We start from the raw sequence: 20037 nt of genomic DNA, 5'->3' as shown, positions 1-20037 counted from the left end.
AGCAAAGAACAAACCAAAAAAATCTAATTCCAGTATCTCCAACAAATTATATCTAAGCTAAATAATAACATAAACTAAGCGTGTAAAGAACAACAAATATTTATGTTTTTTTCCTTACAAGCTTAATTTATCCTTTGCTTACAGATACACTTTTTAATAAGGTATATCTTAAAGCATTTTGGTTTGTTTTGTTGCCTGGATTGCTGTGTTTTATGTAACCACAAGATGGCGCCTCAATTAGTAAAGTAAACACAGGTAACAATACAGGTGACACAGATGATGAGATGATTAATGTTATTATATAGGATGAGTAAAGAGCAGTTGAATTTTGCTACTCTAATTTAACTTTGACTTTAATCCACTATAAGGAAATGGCTCTTAGAAAATGTGTACCCTATTCTGAACATAATTACTGATTAAAAATAGACATGTTAAAATAACCAGATATACTTGAGGACTGTGATAGGTGGAAATGGGATTTAAAAAGTCATTTTACCAGCATAGACACCTTTATTTGACAGTTATGAGACAGGAAATCATGGGAGAGAGAGGGGATGTGACATATGCAGCAAAGGACCGGGATTCGAACCGTAGTTGGCTGCGTACGTGTATGTATTAAACTTCGCTATGCCATGGCCACCCCACACTAGCTTTGTTTCCCATCTTGGCCACCCCAGTAAAAATGTCCTGGATACGCTACTGCCTAAATACAACGGCAAGTGGGCACTGGCCGCAGTGTTCGGCTCTTACCACTAGGGGGCTCCCAAAATACATTTCAAAGTGGACCGGCCCACCGGGAAACATCCTGATCTTCCCGATGGCCAATCTGCCTGGATGCAATCCTTACTTGTACAAGGCCATTTCAAACGAGAACATAAAACGTACTGATCTGATAACGGAATAGACACATTGTGTGCTTACATGATCAACAACTTAACGTCTTAAAAGCTAAATATATCAGTGAGTCTACCAGTTGGGTATCTGGTGCAAAAATGAATGAACCCAATCAACGGATGTATGGTGTGACCGAACATCTTAAGGCGGCTTTATCATTCCTCCCAGAAGCCTCTAGTGTGGTAAATGGCTGCCAACAGCATGCTTTTTAGCGTCCTCTTGGTGGGATATCTCCTGTAGTTGGGTAGCAGTAAGATGGAATGGCAAGTGAGGGCTTCTGGGAAATGGAGTTCTGTGGCATTTGGCAGGATCGCCACCGTCATCTTTACTTTTATTATCCCGATAATGGGTACACGATCCAGACCTGTGAGGAACACTGATGGGAAGGCAGGTGCAGATTATGTTACAAAGGTGCATACATCATACACATACTATGACTACTAAGTTACGTAGCAGCATGTTTAATGCTTACAGAGAAAACGTTTCTTTTCGTCCTCGGTCAGTTCATCAAACACCTCCCAGAAGGTTATGATAGTGGGATGTGTTTCGCTGTACTCTCCTTCATACACTGTGTTCTGGGGGAGTTACAGAGTATTACAAATCAACCATTATTCAACATTGCCATTTACTCATAGTGCGAATGCTTCCATCCGATGGTACCGAAGTGAATCTTTCGGGAAGAAAGATGTCATGTGAATTGTAAAATATTACTTCTGACCCGATCATAACAACCGTAGTTTTGGTGGCATACCCAGGAGAGCGGTTTGGTTCTTTCTCATTCTCACCCTTCGTCTTGTTTTTCTTCATTTTTTATATATTTGAGAATATTATTCCTGTTATATCCTGTTATATCCTGTCACTCATGTCTTTCATTTTCTCTATCTTTTTCTCATTCTACATCTTTTTTTAAATAACTTGTTATCCATCCTTTTTCTCACCTTTCTCACATTCTGAATGTAGTTCCCCCTCTTCTTTTCTACATTTACATTTTTTTTTTTTTCTCTTGTTCTTTCTCCATCTTTTATTTCTATGTTCTCAATATTCTCATTCTCCATCTTTTATCAAAATGTTTCTGCCCTCCATATTTTTCTTTTATTGCTCAATGTTTATTTTCTTTGTCTTTCCATATATTCTCTTTTTCTGTTTTCGATTTCCTAATTTCTCCATAATGTTTCTCAACATTTAAATCCCAGGAAAGTCTGGAAACGACCACTTGCTGATATAATGATCTCCTCTCAATAAAATAGTGTGTCACTTGTTATGCAGAGTAGTGCAGACCTGCTTCATCACATTCCAGTCAGTGAACTCCTGGCCCACCATCACGCCTCGTAACTCTTCCGGCTGGAAGAACTCTACCCCGTCTCTGCTGCACACCTTGAAGAAGCCCCTCTTGAACTCTTCAAACACCTTCTCAACTGATTTGTTGAAGGCGTAGTCGATGTAGGCATCGACAAACTCTTTCCTGTGGATGGACAAAGTGCTATGCTTTAGATAAAGCACACTTGTGTTGGTAAGCACAATTTGAACACAGTATAAATATTATTTACGGTGCAGGGGAGGGCCTGAGGGTTCTTATATCCAATTTAAGAGCCTGCAAAACTATAATTAGTACTATTGTTTTACTCGGGCCAAAGTATATAACTGATAAGCTTCCACTACATAAGCTTTCTAGACCACGAAGATCTTCTGAGACTAATCTATTATTTTTCCCCAATCTATTATTTTTCCCCAGAGAAAACACAAAACATTGAATTTATTAGCAGGCTACACTGTGTCGCGCTGCTATGATGTCACAATGCTTACATAGCTGCCGCGGCTATCGCCATCGGGTTTAAACCCCGCCCTACCATAAGGGCAGTGTCAGCGTTGGAAACGCCAGCCAGATTAAGTGTAACCGTGCCGCACCATATCGCATCGGCTGTACCGCTCGGTGGAAACAAGGCATAAGACTGGCAAAACTCTGACCACTTAAAACAAGACTTTTATGTTTGCTTTAGCTTTCTGATTAATCTTAAATACATTGCACTTTCTAAAATGCTTTTTATTTTTTATCTTTGCCTGTGGTTTATTTTACTTATTTATTTTATTATTTTATTTTATTGTCTATTAAGCACTTTGACTGCCTCATATGAAAAGTCCTAGATAAATAAAGTTGCCTTGCCTTGCCTTGCCTTGCCTAACAATAATAAGTGAATTTATCTGTATTTATCTGTAATTTATCTGAATTTATCGGTATCTGCAATGGCTTACTAGCAATGTTGTCCATACATGTGTCATTGTACATAAAAGCTCCGGAATTATGGTGGTAGGGCCACTGAAATGAAATGATTTCATGTCGATGCACAACTTCACACTTTCAGCAAAGTCCTTGTCCCGGTTTACCAATTATGTTAAGACGATTTTTGTATTGGCCGGGATGTCGTTCAAGCAAGTGAAATCAAGGTTGAAGAAAGAAAGAGAAGTGAATACATTTCGGCATTCCACCTCAGAAACACAAATCGCTATAATCTCTCAGAAGCCTAGGGTAGATCTTGGACAACAGCCTCAGGGATACAGCGACTATTACGAACAGTTGCGAGGAGATGGAGGGTTGGCTGGAAGATGTTCACAGAAAAAGCATTCCTGGAAAAATCCAAGGTATGGATTTACCAGAACAGGATCATGTGGTCACTGCTCCTCTAAATGTCCCGACTGCCACAGTTTCAGACCTGGGGAGAGGCATCAGCCGATACGGTTGGAAGTGGCATTGCTGAATCGCCCTCTATGGTAAAACCTGCAAACTAAGGCTCCCCCTGAAATCCACCAAGGTGGAATTTGAGGGTCTTGCGTGCAATGGAGATGCTGCAGTTCAGAAAGCCAAGCAACCCTTAAGTCTACATTGCAGGGGAAGCAGTCAAGATCAGTTGGGACGTGGAATGTGGAGGTCGCAGTTGAACAGGCAGTCATGGATATGCCATCAAGTCGTGGTGGTGGCAGTGTCCAGATAAAGCACTGAGCTATCCCCCATTATGACGAGACTTGGGTCAAGGAGCGGTGGCAACTAATCCAGAATAAGGTGAGAGCAGAATCAGGGCTTCTCAACAATGCAACAGCTGACAGTGGACTTAGGCAGGCAACTCAGCATATTGCCAAGAACACCCTGAAACCTCACAATGTTCTGGTGACAGTGGCAATGAAGAGTGTTGTCGTGCTGAGGCTTACCATGTCATGGGAAGACTACACGGAAGAGGCCATTGAGCGGGAGGGCGACTGCCAAAGACAAGGTTGGGGGGCAAGATGCCCGCCATAATAGATAGGGGGCAGACGATCTGCAGGACAGTCCCTCTTAAGGGCTTATGGTGCACTCTGCATCACAGGTGAGAGGGGGAGGAGGGCCTTCTATAACAACACAGATGCTGCAGAGAAGGCCTCCAGGTCTGGATCATTAGAGTGTATCTGTGGGAGAGTGCTGCTAGGGCAAAAGCTGAAGAGCTAGCTTGATCAACCTCAACTGGGTCGCCTGAGACAGGGTGTCTGATGTTCGAGCCGAAACACCTGAGTATCTCAGTTTACATCAGTGATGATGCATTTTTTTTTCGAAGGTTTGATCTTAGGACCCTCCTTATTCAACATTGACATGCTAACACTAGGGCAAATCATGCAAAATAACAATATTGACCATCATAGCTATCACCAAATGACTATCGGCCCATAGATCTGCTGTGCCAGTGCATTGAGCAAGTGAAAGACTGGATGTGTCGAATTTTCCATCAACTAAATGAGGACAAAAGGCTTAACGTAACCCAACACCTTCACTCTCTGTCCCTGAAAACCTCAATCAAAGCCAGAAATCTAGGGTTTATCATGGATTCTGATTTACATTCCGAGGGTCACATCAAATCAGTTACAAAATCTGCATATTATCACCTTAAAAATGTAGCAATTAGAGGGCTTATGTCCACTGAAGACTTACAAAAACGTGTACATGCCTTTATCACTAGTAAGCTTGATTACTGCAATGGTCTCCTTAGAGTTCTCCCAAAAAAAACTAAGGAAACTTCACCTTGTTCAGAATGCTGCTGCTAGAGTTCTAACAAAGTCCAAAATATTTGAACAGATTACACCAATTCTTAAATCGTTACATTGGCTTCCTGTAGGTCCAAGAATTGATTTTAAAATTATGTTGCTAACCTATAAATCCCGACACGGTTTAGGTCCAAAATATTTAACTGATATGCTTCCACTACATAATCCTTCAAGACCACTTAGAACTTCTGAGACTAATCTGTTAATTATCCCCAGAGTAAACACGAAACATGGGAAAGCAGGATTTAGTTACTAAGCCACAAATAGCTAGAATAAACCCCTCAGGATTTAAGACTTGCTCCAACTCTGACCATCTTTAAAACAAGACTGAAGACTTTTATGTTAAATCTTAAATACATTGCACTTTCTAAAATGCTTTTTTAACTTTGCCTTTATTTTCTATTTTTACCAGAAAGATACATAGTCTGATACCAGAGAGAAAGGATAAGGGTTTTAAGACCCAATTTCTGTCTGGGTTGGAGTTCTAGAATCTGGGTTGGAGTCCCAGAGAAAGGACCAAGTTCCTTTAGGTCGGGTTGGGGGCCCAGAGAAAGCACCAAGTTCCTTTAGGTCGGGTTGGAGTCCCAGAGAGAGGACCAAGTTCCTTTAGGTCGGGTTGGAGTCCTAGAGAAAGGACCAAGTTCCTTTAGGTCGGGTTGGAGTCCCAGTGAAAGGACAGAATTCCTTTAGGTCGGCTTGGAGTCCCGACGTGGATACCAGAGAGACTGTTGATCTGATCTTAAATACTTTGCACTTTCTAAAATGCTAATCTATTTGACTAATTTTTTGCATATGTTTTCTTTTACTTTTCCATTATTTTATTTTATTGTATGACAATGTTTATATGTGAAGCACTTTGAGTCTGCCTTGTGTATGAAAAGTGCTATATAAATAAAGTTGCCTTGCCTTGCCTATATGTTTTTATAAAAAAATATGTATTGTCAGGTCAAAGCCTAACTGGATGATAATAGATTGACCTCAATCGTCCATAAACCTACTTGTTGAAACATGAGACAGGCTTCCCTTTTGCTGTTGAATCAAGTTCCACTTTTCTGCCATCCCAGTGCACCTGCAACACACAATGACCAATGAGCCATTGCAATTACTTGTCAATTAGAAAAAGCTTAGCAGCTTTGCAGAAGAAATTCACCCTACCGTGAAGATGAGGTCCAACTTCTCAAAGTCCTCAGAGGTGTAGTCTTCCAAAATGATATTCAAACTCCTGTAAGGATAGCCCCCATGGATTTAGTTGATCTGCCTCCTAAACCCTGCCCTAGCCTTTGATACTTATTTGGTTCTAGTTGATTGTAGTTGATGGAACCATTGATGTTTCTTAATTAAAAAAGTATAAACAACATCTTCACTTTTGATTAGATAACCATACATTAACCACAGGAAATTAAATGCCAGGCTATTGATTTCTGTAAAACCATGACATACCTTGCTACTACTGGCTCAAATTCTTTCATGTCTTCATAGGATGGTTTCACGTTGACCAGCTTCTTGAAGAGAACTAATGGGAAAGGCAGATTGATGATGTTGTAGTTGTTCAAGGCAATGCCACATAGAACTCCAAACAGGAAGTACTTCTCCAATCTGGGCGGGTCAACCTGTCTCAGACAAACACAGGTTGATAGTTGTTAGTGTGGACTATATATATATATATATACATACACTATATTAGGAAAAACGGTCAGAAAAGTGAATTATCATACCGATATTTTATGTAATTTCAAGTGTATAGTAATAATTGTATTATTGTTACTGTGTAGACAAAAGTTGTGAAGCATGAAGGTTATTCCTCACCTGGGCAGGGAACCAAGCTAGTGTCTGGCCTTCATTATACATGAACATTTTTGACCCAGGGTCCATGAGCTCCTCAAACACGTTGATGAAGAAGTCTTGTTGGTTGACTGCTTTGGAGGTAAATTCCAGTTCTTCTGTGAAGTGCACCTAGATTACATTACAGGCTTTAGTGGCCTTGGAGTAAGTCAGCCTCAATGGATTCAACATGCTCGACACCACAACCCAAAGCTATAAAAGGGACATGGAAGTTGTCCCCCAAAGCCATTGAGATAGAGGCCTTGAGAAGGAACACAGTTAATAATATAATAATATTAATAATAATATAATAACACCTCAGTAAATAAGTGGTTCGTCAACATTTTGATTTGGTTTGGAAACGCAGCCATGAAAATCAACTGAAGGTGCTCAATCGAAGCAAATAAATAAGTCATGCTCAATTTCGGAGCGATTTTCACCCATAAATGTGGAAATGATCTTTTTCAATCTCAAGAAAATGTATTTTGTGTAAGGGTGAATGCATGCCAGAGATTTTCAGCGGAGCTCCGGTGTAATAGGGAAAAACAGAACTGCGAGACACCGCAGAAACAGACGTTTAACAGTGACTTATTCACCAAGAGTTGCCTCTTGAAAAGAGAGTGGTCGGCTGAAGACAGGTGGCGTAAAGTATCTTCAACAAGATGTGTTCGTCTCAGTTTGAGCTGGAACCCTGGCGCCGCTTCAGGGTTCCCCCGGAGACTAACTTCAAATTCTGGCTCCACCATGGAGACGTGTAACTCCTGACGGTGTTGATTCTGTAAGAAAAGAAGCAAGGCCCATCAAAACACAATATACTGTTTGTTACTCATCCTTCTGGACCTCCTTCGATAGGCCTCCTCCTGCTGTTTTTATCCACTCTGCATGCTGATGCTTAAGATGCAGCTGGTTCCTTATCAAGAGCGCGATTCCCGATTGCCTAAAGTACTAAATCGGCCTTCTAGGCCCAGGCTATTCTATGCCTTTAGATCTCCTTATCAATCTATGTTAACCTTACAGCCTAGCAAAAATTAAAAATCACCCGTAATTATTTTTCACATGACTTACATACATATATATTGCTATAGAATTGTTCTACCTGATTGATTTTACTTATAAAAGTACATGAAAATACATTCTTTCTACAAAACCTGACAGAGCCAGATGGATTTTTAAGGTTCCCATGAAAAAATCTCACCTCTTCTCTTCAGGCCTTCCTCAAAGCCACTCACCCAAAACAAATGACTAGCTTGCTAGCTTAAAGGACAAATCCGATGTAAAATGGATTTGGGATATGTTTGGTATGATGCTAACAAGTTGGAACGTTCGTTTTGGAGCAAAAAAGCGCACATAGACTCATTCTTCAGTTGGCTGTTTTTAGCCGATTCTATCAAAACGCTGTTTTATTGCTGTTGCTGGCTGACTCCCCAAACTTAAAATCATCAATTATCAATTTTAATTAATAAAATGATCCGGTAGATATTAAATAAAATATGCAATTTATTCAATCACGCATTACTGCATTACTGGTGCATCATTTCTACATAGTAGGCCATGGAGCATCATTTGACAAAAACAATGGAGAGATATTCTCCCTGACAGTTATACCTTGAGATAATTTGCGTGGATGTTAAAGGACGCCAACTTGCAAGGGAGATTTAACACAAATGGATACCGGCAGAAGATGGCTGGTGCGTTCTCCTTTGCCTTAAATATAGAAAAAAGGATAATTCTTAATTATAACAACTAAAACAACAAGTATCTAACATTTCTTTGAAAGTTTGACATTTAAGAGTATTTTATACTTTAACCACAACATTCAAGCGCTAATGTTTCGTAGATGTAATGTTTGTAAATCACTTTACACCTGTAAATATGATTTAGCAGCTGAAAATGCTGAATATGATAACTCCAAATGAAAATATATGAATACATGAAGAATGATTTGTTTCTACCTCCTTTTGTGAGAATGCAATCCAAAGGCCCACATCCTCAAAAGCATTGTACTGTGAGTGTTCAATTTGGTCTACATAAAAAGTACTCAGTGGAACCTTCAGAGACCGGCCAGCTTTATTAGCCTGTTAAAGAAAATGCATTGATAAATAATAACAGTAATGTAGAACTTTATGAAAGCATATTATACAAGTAAAATAATAATGAAGTATAATAAGGGGCTCCTTTTAGGGTCCTAAAAGGTGTCATTAAAATCTAACAAGTTAAGGTTAGTGTCTCACCTTGTAGAGCATCTTGAGGGTCTCCAGCAACATTTTGATCTGATTGTCATGAGACTCCAGAAGGCCATTCATGAGAAGGAAGGACAGGGCCCGTTTGAACACCTCGATGTGATTGGTCAGGATGGCAGGGGGCAGGGAAGACCAACAACCTCCTTAAACAATAATAAAAACAACATTATACAAACACATTATAATCTACCTGTAATAACCTACTACCTGTAATAACTTAGAACTAGAAAATGCACTTCCTGTAGAAAATGTGGTGAGTGCTATAGTGCAAATTTAGGTTTAAATCAACCCGGTAGTTTAAGGCGTGAAGAAATTTTGAATAGCTTTAATCAAGTGAAAAGATTAGAACAGAATTCAAAGGTCTTAATGGAGTAAACAATGTTAACATGCACACCATTTAAAGAAAATGTAATGGCTGGAAACAAATAAGGTGTAAAGTTAAACAAATAGCTAAAGTGATAAAGTTTGAATAAAGTCGGTGTTACAGGCAAGTAAGTATAGAAGAATTGTGTGTGTATTTCACATCTAGTTCATTGAGATAAACTCACAAATGATAAGGTTCATACCATTGGAATCTGTGAAGTCTCAGTTTCATTTGACATATGGTTTGTGTAGATAGCGTGACGTGAAAATGATAGTTTTTAATCATGTTAGCATTTAATTTCTACCAGAAGCACCCATCCGGAAATGTAAGAAGAATCTAGCCTTTTGCCATATAAGCCAAAGAAAGCGAAATTCCCTGATCTCCCATATTTGAGGTTTGTCTGCCATACATACCCCAGGGAGACTGTATAAGACCAAAATAACCAATCAGATTCAAGACAGAGGTGACTCACTTAGTAACCCGGACATCTTTCCATTTAGCTCAGTAATAATGAAAGCCAGTGGGATGACCTCATCCATCATGCTGTGGTCCTCTTGAAGAAGAGGACATGTCAGAAGAACCAGGAGTGCATCAGGGGACTTTAGCACAGTCCTTGCGTTTAGGAGATGGTCGACAATAACGGTAAAATTTATCTAGATGGAAAATATTCACATGGTTACAGTTAAAATATTGCTAAATATAACATAAATATGCGGTTCATTTATAATATATTTATATATTTGGTCTTAGCTCTTTCTTTGATCCATGGGATCTTCAGCAGCTGGTCAAAAGTCTGGGCAGCCGCCTCAACATCAGCAATCAATTCCCCTGTAGTCGATGGAGACAGACTGGCGAACCGGAGAAAGGTTAGGCACAGCGGAAGAAGATCCAGGTCTTAAGCTAAAGGGGAGCTTAACCTGCTCCCAGGATGTGCACAGGTGAGTTATGTGGGGACTGAACCCAGAACCGTTTAACCATCCAGCACTAATAACTTACTTGGGTTTTGCGAAAGCAGCAACAAGGCTCGAACTTGAAACCAACATTGACCGTATTTCCCTGCAATGGATTATAATACAATGGTAAGTACTAATGATACAGCAGTAATAGACAAAATATGGAAGAATATATTAGAGTATAAAGAATGCAATAACGAACTCTATAGCCTCATGATCGCTTTTCTCCATTGCCTGCCACTTTTGTATTTTTTTTTCATCAAACCGGCTGATGGTCAAGTCCCTTGTCAAACTCTATAGAAAAATACATAAGAGGAAATAACAGAAAACATTACACGGCTCGTCGCTGTAGAATGCCTCATCCACTTGAATGGGCCTTCCCAATGTTTGGCGGTAAATTATTTTTCCATAATTGACAGCTGTCAGGGAAAGTGTTTTTTTGCCTCTGATTCACTTCTTTCGTAGCACTCCACAAGCAGTCCCGAAACGTATTAGCTTGAATGTATTTTCAATACGATACCTCAGCAGGTGAGTAGAGGAAGTTTGTGTTCCATCCAGCAGCTATTTTCAACTCTGCGTTTGAAGCAGGACAAGGTGAAACATGTTATATGACACTACACTAGATATAAAAGAAATGCATCACAATCATCAACTTTATTCCTCTGGATGCTCAGATCATATTATACTGTTTATATTCCATAATATTAATCATACCAATTAAAAAAATCAATCAATAAAATTTAGTTTTAGATTCACAGTACCATTAGGTACAGTTGCTGCACCATCAGTGGCCCATGGCAGTTGTACAAGAGCTGGTGTTGAACCATCACTCCCACTTTGACCTTTAACCTCGCTGCCAATGGTCCAAATGTGTCCCAATGAGCCCAGTATTAAGGTGTGGTGGCTGGAAATATCAAAATATCAATATTTAGAGGAAACCAATGTCACCTAATTATTTAAATTTTTTATGTTTTGGAACAAAAACAACAATATATATATTGTTCTTCTATAATCCACCACACATCCATTTAAGATTAGGTCATGTGATTAGCACCTGCCGCATGCAATCTGTGAGACGGGTTCATCGAGTCCCTGGACCTCTCGGGGTACTAGTTCACCGGCAGCAGAGCAGTGGCCCAGCTGACCGTGGCTTCCATCTCCAAAGGTGAAAACCTTCCCATCCTAGAGAGCCCAACATAGCAGTGTAAAACACAACAATCAAACTCCCACTGGGAATCATTGGGTCTGCCCCCCTTCCCCTTCCACTACAATGACTCGCCAGGCTGATAGTGTCTGTCCGTCGGTTTGTCCGTCACACAATTCGACTGCGCACACTAGCCTAACTTTATGCAAATGTTTGTCGACAAGCGACCAATAGGAGAGTAGATGTGCAGGTCAGCTCTTCTCTCCCCTAGTAAACAATTGTATTTCTTCGCCTGCCATTGCAAGTAGGCTGACTGAGTCGTTTTTACGTAATATATATCATCTTCTTGTAAATTTACTGACTAATAAAACAAATATATATCTGTTGTGGGGCGATGCACGAAGGTTGTTTGAAACCATATATAACTTTATTTTAACATGTGGGGGCAGAGCAGGAAAGTTGTCTGAAAACATATTCAGACAATAAACATATACAATACAACAAATAAACATAACATTTTTGGTTGACTAGCTTACGGAGACTGTCTAGAGGGAAACACGTATGCTTCTTGATAAATCTATGGTGATATTTTGTGTAGATAACACTGCAGGTAAAATATATGAATTTGTTCCTCACACAATGTACAATTTAACACAACCAAAAATTTAGTATGACAATAATATATAGTGTTTGAAGAGAAGGGCCTGGTAGCCATGTGTGAATACCTTTGTTAGGACAACAGAGTGTTCTGCGCCACAGCTTGCAGCGGTGACCTCTAGTGGTTTGAGGGATGGTACTGCAACAATGTTAAACCTACCTGTTGGACATATTGAGGACATTCCCAAATCATAAAACTTTATCTAATTGACAGGAATCAATAATTCTAACACTTTCATTCAATAATTGTATTCAAACAGCACAAACAACTGGGTCAGCAGAAACAACAAAGACAAATAATCAGACATTGGAAGAAGCAATGACATTTGTAAAGTAACATTCAGAAATAAATGTTGATGAGTACCCTTCTCATCCACTCTGTTGAGTCCCAGTTGGCCCAGTTTGTTGGCCCCGCAGCAGTAGACTAGCCCTGAGAGAGCGATGAACAGGCTGTGAGTCCCGCCGGCCGCCATCAAGGTAACTGGTATCCCCGTGAGAGAGGGCACCAGGGCAGGGAAGGGCTGCAGGGGCACATCCCTCCCTAAACCCAGCTGGCCGTGACTGTTGGAGCCCCATGAAAACACGTCTCCGGCTGGGTTGTGTGTGGGAAGGAAAAATGGCCGCACATCAACACACTCAAAATACAGCACAATAACAGATCAGTTAGGCCTTCCTTACTCTTGAAAACTCTGTAAAAAATTTCTGAATTCTTTTTTTTGTGAATGACACAGAGCTTGCTCGAAGCATATCAGCATTTAATTTGCATCTCAATATTCAGTTCTAATTAAAAATTGGCAAATGAATTAAATATTCTTCTGAAATTATACAAAATATTTATATCAAATAAATTTTATTAAAGCTATACCGCTAGGGGTTGCTCAATCAAAACAATAACCCGATTGTCACTGAAAATCGATCTGACGTGGCTCTGGCAGAAAACATGTTAACGGACAAGTTAAGCTGTAGATCATTTTGTTTGTGTTTTTTTTGGAGCTGAATATAATGTTGGGTAATTTAAAGTGGTAGGGGGTTGAAAGTGTTTTAAAAATATCATATCATGCTTTTTTAGGGTTAATAATTGCATTCTGGGGGTACTACTAGAATAGGGTTACATGCCTGTATAAAAAAAAAACGTATTATTCTCACACTGTTCGTTTCTGCAAACCATCCATGGGAGGGGATGTAATGCACATAAGACTTTAGATAATACTGGTAAAACTGACTGTTACATGTAACAGACTCTAACCATGAATACAACTATGGATTTCTCTGTGTTGGAACATTCTGCAAAACTATTTTGATAATATTAAGCACACAACTCAGCAAAATATATAAAATATATCCAGTCAATGCTCCTCAATCTCCTTCAGCTCTCCTACTATCCATGGCTATGCTGTGTCCACCTTAAAAAGGGACAATATAAACATTCTCCAGTCAAGATAACATTTGTTTAAATTGTTAGTGCACAACCGGTTTCAGCTTGAATTTGAACACCATGAGCTTACGTGCCGTTCATGTGTCCTGGTAAAACGAGACGCCTCGTCAGTGATGACGCTCACGCTTACGTGTGTTCCCGACAGCGAACGTTCATGTACACTTCATTTGGAATTTAAAAGTTCTTCTTCGTCAGCTGTATTTATGACACCAACAGGATTAACGCCACCATCTATTGGGCGTGGAACATAGATTATGTGTTTGTTGGTGATGACTTACTGTCCTTTTGCTTTTATTTATGAGAAGCACATTGTATTGCCACTGTATGGAAGGCTACACTTGCCCTTATCTAGAGCTGGTTTACCAGTACACAACGTTTAAAACTGAGCAAAGTCGATGCCAACAGACGGTTACAATGTCAATCAATAGAAGTGTAGACATGGCAAAAAATATGTGATATGATGGTGATACTATTACATTGAGTAAAACTTTCTTACTGGTCCAAACTTTTGCCTTGTGGTCCGCCATGTTCATGGGCGTCAATATTAAACAAAACGCCACCAACTGGCCAACTCTGTTATCAAAATCTGGCCCCAGTTGCCGAACGGAAGTAGAATCATCAGAGCGTCACTCATGAGGTGTCTTTCACGAGAACTTTCCGACGCCACGAAAATGTTTTCCCCATAATTCCCAGCGATCTCAACACAACATTAATACAACTGCGTTTTGGACTGAAAGTTATAGGAAGGAGGGGGAGGGGCATGTGGGCATGTGATTATTTTAGTAATAAAAAAAAATGCTATGTTCTAGAGATCATAGAAGACGTACTCAGGCTTATAACCCCAAAAGTAACACGGTTTTGTGTTCACTGGCCCTTTAACTTTGTTAACATATGTATGTTGACTGTTGATTAGGCCAGCCGTTCTCAATCTGTGGTACGCGTACCACTGCTGGTACGCGAGCACCCTCTAGTGCATTGGTTCTCAAAGTGCGGCCCGCGGGCCAATGGCGGCCTGCGGAATCATTCCTGGCGGCCCGCAATGACATACATAATTATGTAAGTTATAAAAAAAATATATATATAAAAAATATATATATATTATTATTAAATCAATATTAATTTAAATAAATATAAAGAGAAAATTCGACTCTCTCTAGCTTTCAATTAAATCCTTTTACATTTGTTAGTTTTAATCCGAGTGTACATTATTTTGAAAGGGTGAACCTCAGTTTCGCGATTTAGACCTCACTTGACCTCACTCCCGGAGGTCCACGGTGCAATGTTTTTTTTGACCACTGGGATGCTGACGGCGTTTCCCGGCAATTTCTTTTTTCCTTTGGCGGCCCTCAGTCAAATTTTGGGTTCCTAAATTGGCCCTCAGTTGTCAAAACTTTGAGAACCCCTGCTCTAGTGGTACCCGGAGTATGAACGAATCTTTTAAGCATTTTTTGGAAGTTGAAGCAACCGTTAAATTTTTTTTTTGCATGTACCCATCATATGCAATGATCTTAAACCTGCATTGACTAACTGCTGTGACAATGAGTAGGGGAAGCAAAAATGGTGCAAAATCGTCCTGTGACGAGACGTTGAAGTCTGCCTTCAGAGGCCAGACATTTCTCGACTTTTGGATGCAGCGACGCAGCGAATATCCTGCGCTTTCAGACAAGGCTGTGCGCTTTCTCATTCCATTTGCAACCACGTAGGCCTACTTGTGCGAGAAAGGCTTCTCTTCCCTCGCCGTCATTAAGACTAAATATAGAAGCAGGCAGTGGTCGAGTTGTAAAAAAAAGCCAGGGGGGAAGGTGGATTTTAACTTTTAGGGACAGATCATTTGTGCTGATGACAGCGCATATGGTGGGAGACCAACGGTGTGATAATTATTATTATTATTATTATAATATATTTTTGGGGATAAAATAAGAGCGATGACTACTGTCATGTCATCGCTCTTATTTTATCCCCAAAAACGCAGCTGATCGGACGCATCACACGATTCGGAGGCATGCATCACATTTAAGGATTTTAAAAACGTATTCTTTTTTTTCAAAAATGCATTCGGAAGAGAAGGGAGACTAGCGTTGCTCACGGGTTGGAATTAAAGGGAGAAAAGGGGACAGAGTTGCCTGCGGAAGCGATGTCTGAGATGCAGAGACTGCTTCACGCTACCAGTGTCTGTTTCGTACGGTGTGGAATGAGAGCTCGTGGAGGCACTATTACGCAAGTACGCCTGCGTGCTTGCGCAATAGCATGCTGCCCGAGAATGAAGTATTGCTGTCAAATCTGTCCCTGGGAAAAGTAACGTTGCTTGCGCCGAATTGAAAAAGGAAACCGCTATAATGAAATAGCGGTAATAGCCTATTTCCACATTAATTGATAAAATAACAGGGGATTGGAAGGGGGGATGGCTGTTTCAGAAGGGGGATGATTTTGATCATTTTAATTCCAAAGGGGATGCCATCCCCCCTCATCTCGTGTGCTGGAAGCAGGTTGGATACTGAACCAAGTCTGAGGCTAAAGCTAACCTCAATCGACCCTGACATGTACCCCTCTCACTAAGCATGATAGGCCTAATTTTCAATGTGTGCCTGAGTACATTCTCCATCAAACCAAAACATAGTTTATATTCTGAACTTATGGCACTTACTGCAGTATTTTTTAATACTGAATACTTTGTTTTTCTATGATACAATTGTTCTTACTTGGTAGTTTGATTACAGTGTTTTCGCAGTACACACAATTTCTCTCTTTGCTGTGCATGACTGCTTATAACAGGATTGTTTGACTCCAGTATTTAAATAATCATGTTCAATTCTTTGAATGTTTTGATGCAGTACAATTTACCTCACATGATTGGTTGACTGCAGTTGTTAAAATTAATATTCAGTGCTGTGAATGCTTTAATGCAGTATACTTGTTAATAACCTCACTAGATTGACTGGTATGTTATATGCCAGATGATATCCTCATTTGCTGGGTAGCCCTATTGAAGCAGTTGTTCAATTGTTAGTATTATCCCGTTGCAAGTGTTTATATACAATACATGAGTTATAGACAGTTGGTTGCTTCAGTCAAGTAAAGTTATGTGAATAATAAATCGTATTATTAATATTAATGCCTTCTGTGTAAACTCTATGTAGACTAGTTATAGGCCTACGCACTTTATTTTAATTCCGGTGGTACTTGGAGAGCCAAATCATTTCTAAGGTGGTACTCATGGTAAAAAGTTTGAGAACCACTGGATTAGGCTATTGCTAGGGTCTAAGCATTTAGAAAGAAGATAAATAAATCCAACAAATATTCAAATATCAATAAATATTACCTTTCGTTAAAGCCAAGGAATGGGAGTTTCCACACGCTACTTGGACTACTGGTACAGGAAAATGCAGCAGACTGTAAGGAAATTACGTCTTTGGTTAGTTAAAGGTCCCATGACATGCTATTTTATGGATACTTTAATATAGGTATTAGTGGGCCACTAACACAGTATTCAAAGACGTTCCCGAAATTCAGCCGTGATGCAGAGTTACAGCCACTCCGAGCCAGTCGCACATTGAGCTTCCCCCAAACGCGCTTTTTTGGTGTCTGTCGCTATAATGCAAATGAGGAGGAGCGAGGCGGGTCAAGGAGGAGGGTGGGGGTGTGGCCCTGAGCAGCTTGCAGCCACGGTACCATGCGCTCTGTTTACAGTGGATGTATCGCAATGGCGAGGTGCACACAGCCTTTAGCCGTGTTCTGTAAATATTCTAGAACACACGGGAGTCCTGGAGCTCTATATATAAATAATATCATATTATACATAGATACTATACCATATAATATATATTATCACGGCCAAAAGCTGTATGAGCCGATATAATGAATCTCAAACGACCGTGTTGGGTTCTCCGACGTTCCTGGTTCTTCCACGTCAACATCAATCTGAAGTAGACTAAACCGCGACATGGAGGTGAAAGGGATATTTGCCTGGCAGCGCTTCGGCACCTCCGCCTCCTGCAGCGCCGAGGCAGTGGTCCCTCGGCAGCGGTCGACATTTGCGGCCAACAATCCCTTTTTTCCTCCATGTCGTGGTTAGTGTTCTTGAGGGAGTCAAAGCCAAAGTTCCTTTCCCCCAATTCATTCTCAAGCATGGCTGAGATAACCCCCACTACGAGTCTCGTTGTAGAAATACCAGAGACGAGAGTCCGACGTATTATGCGCCATAACACCAAAAGCAGAACGGTTTTCCAAATAACAAGGAAGTGTACAACACTTGCGTTACAGTCCTGGAGCTCTATATCTAAATAATATCATATAATACATAGATATCTATATCATATAATCCATATTATCACGGCCAAAACCTGTATGCGCCTCCAGGCGATATTATGAATCCCAAACGACCTTGTCGGGTTCTCCGACGTCTCTGGTTCTTCTACTTTCACATCAATCTGAAGGAGACTGAACTGCGCGCTACCTGCTGCCGGCTGCCCGCTGCCGGGCGGTGGTGCTTCGCGGCGGTGGTGCCTCGCACAACCGGCGGCATGTCGCAGTTCATGTACTTCAGGGAGTCAAAGCCAAAGTTCCTTTCCCCCAATTCCTTCTCAACCCTGGCTGAGATAACCCCCACTACAGTCTCGTTGTGGAAATACAAGAGACGTCAAGGAACCGACAGCAAACACTTGCGTTACAGTGTGTGTAATCACACACACTCACATATATGTGGCGCTCGCACAGTCGTGGCTCTTTGGCGGGCCAAATTCTCTGGGCGGGCAAGGCAGAGAAAGGGGAGGAGCTTAGATCCTTTATGATGACTTATTGGACCACATTCCAATTCAGCTCGCTTGAGCCTCCGTTTTCTTCAAAGGCGAGCAGAACACCTGGTGCTCGTTTTACACCAAACGCAAGTTTTAGCCACTGGGGGACCATAGGCAGGCTAGGGGAACTCATATTTATGTTAGAAAACCTCATAAAGTGAGATTTTCATGCCATGGGACCTTTAATGAGTTTATTTATTATGTTGATTGTTGATGAATTAATAATCTTCTCTTTGCCAGTGCAACCTTATTATTAGTATGATGTTGTGTCTTGACCTTGGTGTTTGGATCATAGATGTTATGTGTCCAATGCCAAGTTGTCCATCACCACCTGCCCCCCAGGAGTACAGGTCTCCAGTTGTAGACAGCAAGAGGCAGTGGTCCTGACCGCAGGACAAGCTCACCGCTCTTCTACAACCTGACACACGTCCTGCAGTGGGGGCCAAAACAGACAAATGCAAATGGATTGTGGGAAGTCTGAGGGAGTGGGACTAAATTCATCTTGAAATAGTGAACATTAAAACAGAATGGAATTTCAAAGGCTATTAAATATTAATGATACACAAATTATTCTCCATTTAGTTTAGTTTACAATCATCATTGTTGTGCCTCAGTACCAACAGTAAAGGATTAATGGTGTAATATTTGCCCCATCCCCTTACAAACTCTGTGCAGCTCATGACTTTCGTTTCTTTGATTTTTTGCACTTGCAAGAGAAAGTGAAACTAACAAAGTGGGCAAACCAGACTGAATAAATGGCTAAATAACAAATATTTCAAAGATACAAAGGGTAATAATAAGCATAAAACAAGTTGATGTGAATTATGCGTTACATATGTTGATACATTTTAAATTGTTTATATAGTCCTATCTATGCCTATTGGTTATCTGGCGATATTTTTCTATGTAACCTCAATTCTATTTCTTACTGTGAACCCATATTGAAAGGGCTCATATTGTACAAGAACAACTCACCTGGCTTCGTCTGATCTTCGAGACTATTTCGACCGAGTTGTCCTTTGGAGTTTTGTCCGCAGGACAACACTGTGCCATCGCCGGTGAGGAATAAAGTATGCTGCGCACCACAACAGATGAGTGAGATGTCTTTAATGATACTCCACGACAAACGAGCTGGGTTTGGTTCGGCGGAGCAGTTTTTCCACCTGTACAGCTCCATCGTAGAGTTTTAACTAAATAGGTGGACTTTATAACCAGAGATAAACCACCATCAAGTCACCCTCCGCCCAAAGAGACTACGCCTCGTGCCCACTGCACCGTCAGTCAACGGACGTGGGAAGGCGTGGCTGACGGATGGGGGAGTAGTCTTTGCAGAGGCATACGTCAGCCAAGCCCAAGCATACGCGATCTGATTGGATGACGGAACCGTCGCTGCCGAAAAAGTTGAACATTTTTCAACTTTCTGACGGTGGCGAACGCTCCAACTGAACGGACGGATCCACAATGCATTGCGCGTCCGTCCCCATTCAAAGTCAATGGGCAACGGTCAACTGACGGAGGCAGTGGGCACGGGGCGTATGCCCACCACCTCCGTCAGTTGTCCGTTGCCCATTGACTTTTAAGCACTGTGACGTGTGACTGGGCACGAGGCGAGAGACTGAGCGCTGCTTTCGTTTCCTACTGTTTTATATCTGCCCCGCCCATAATACAGGG

General features: G+C 40.8%; 1 protein-coding gene across 1 annotated transcript; it reads right to left on the bottom strand.

The window, feature by feature from the left end:
• Positions 1-703: 703 nt before the first annotated feature.
• LOC132473976 (probable E3 ubiquitin-protein ligase HERC6) lies at positions 704-19639 on the bottom strand. The gene is given in 23 exon segments (XM_060074373.1): positions 704-1270; positions 1367-1469; positions 2173-2356; positions 5958-6028; positions 6115-6181; positions 6400-6569; positions 6766-6912; positions 7377-7556; positions 8386-8484; positions 8733-8855; positions 9012-9163; positions 9857-10026; positions 10095-10232; positions 10381-10440; positions 10540-10631; positions 10858-10910; positions 11099-11241; positions 11392-11519; positions 12207-12298; positions 12503-12730; positions 16893-16963; positions 18643-18796; positions 19342-19639. Coding segments are annotated over 23 exon segments (3048 nt in total). The 5' UTR covers positions 19544-19639; the 3' UTR covers positions 704-1049.
• Between the last annotated feature and the right edge of the window lie 398 nt (positions 19640-20037).

The sequence above is a fragment of the Gadus macrocephalus genome, chromosome 16 (genome assembly GCF_031168955.1).
Source record: "Gadus macrocephalus chromosome 16, ASM3116895v1".
Classification (NCBI taxonomy): Eukaryota; Metazoa; Chordata; class Actinopteri; order Gadiformes; family Gadidae; genus Gadus; species Gadus macrocephalus.
The sequence above is the reverse complement of the archived record's forward strand: the minus strand, read 5'-3'. Positions and strand labels throughout refer to the sequence as shown.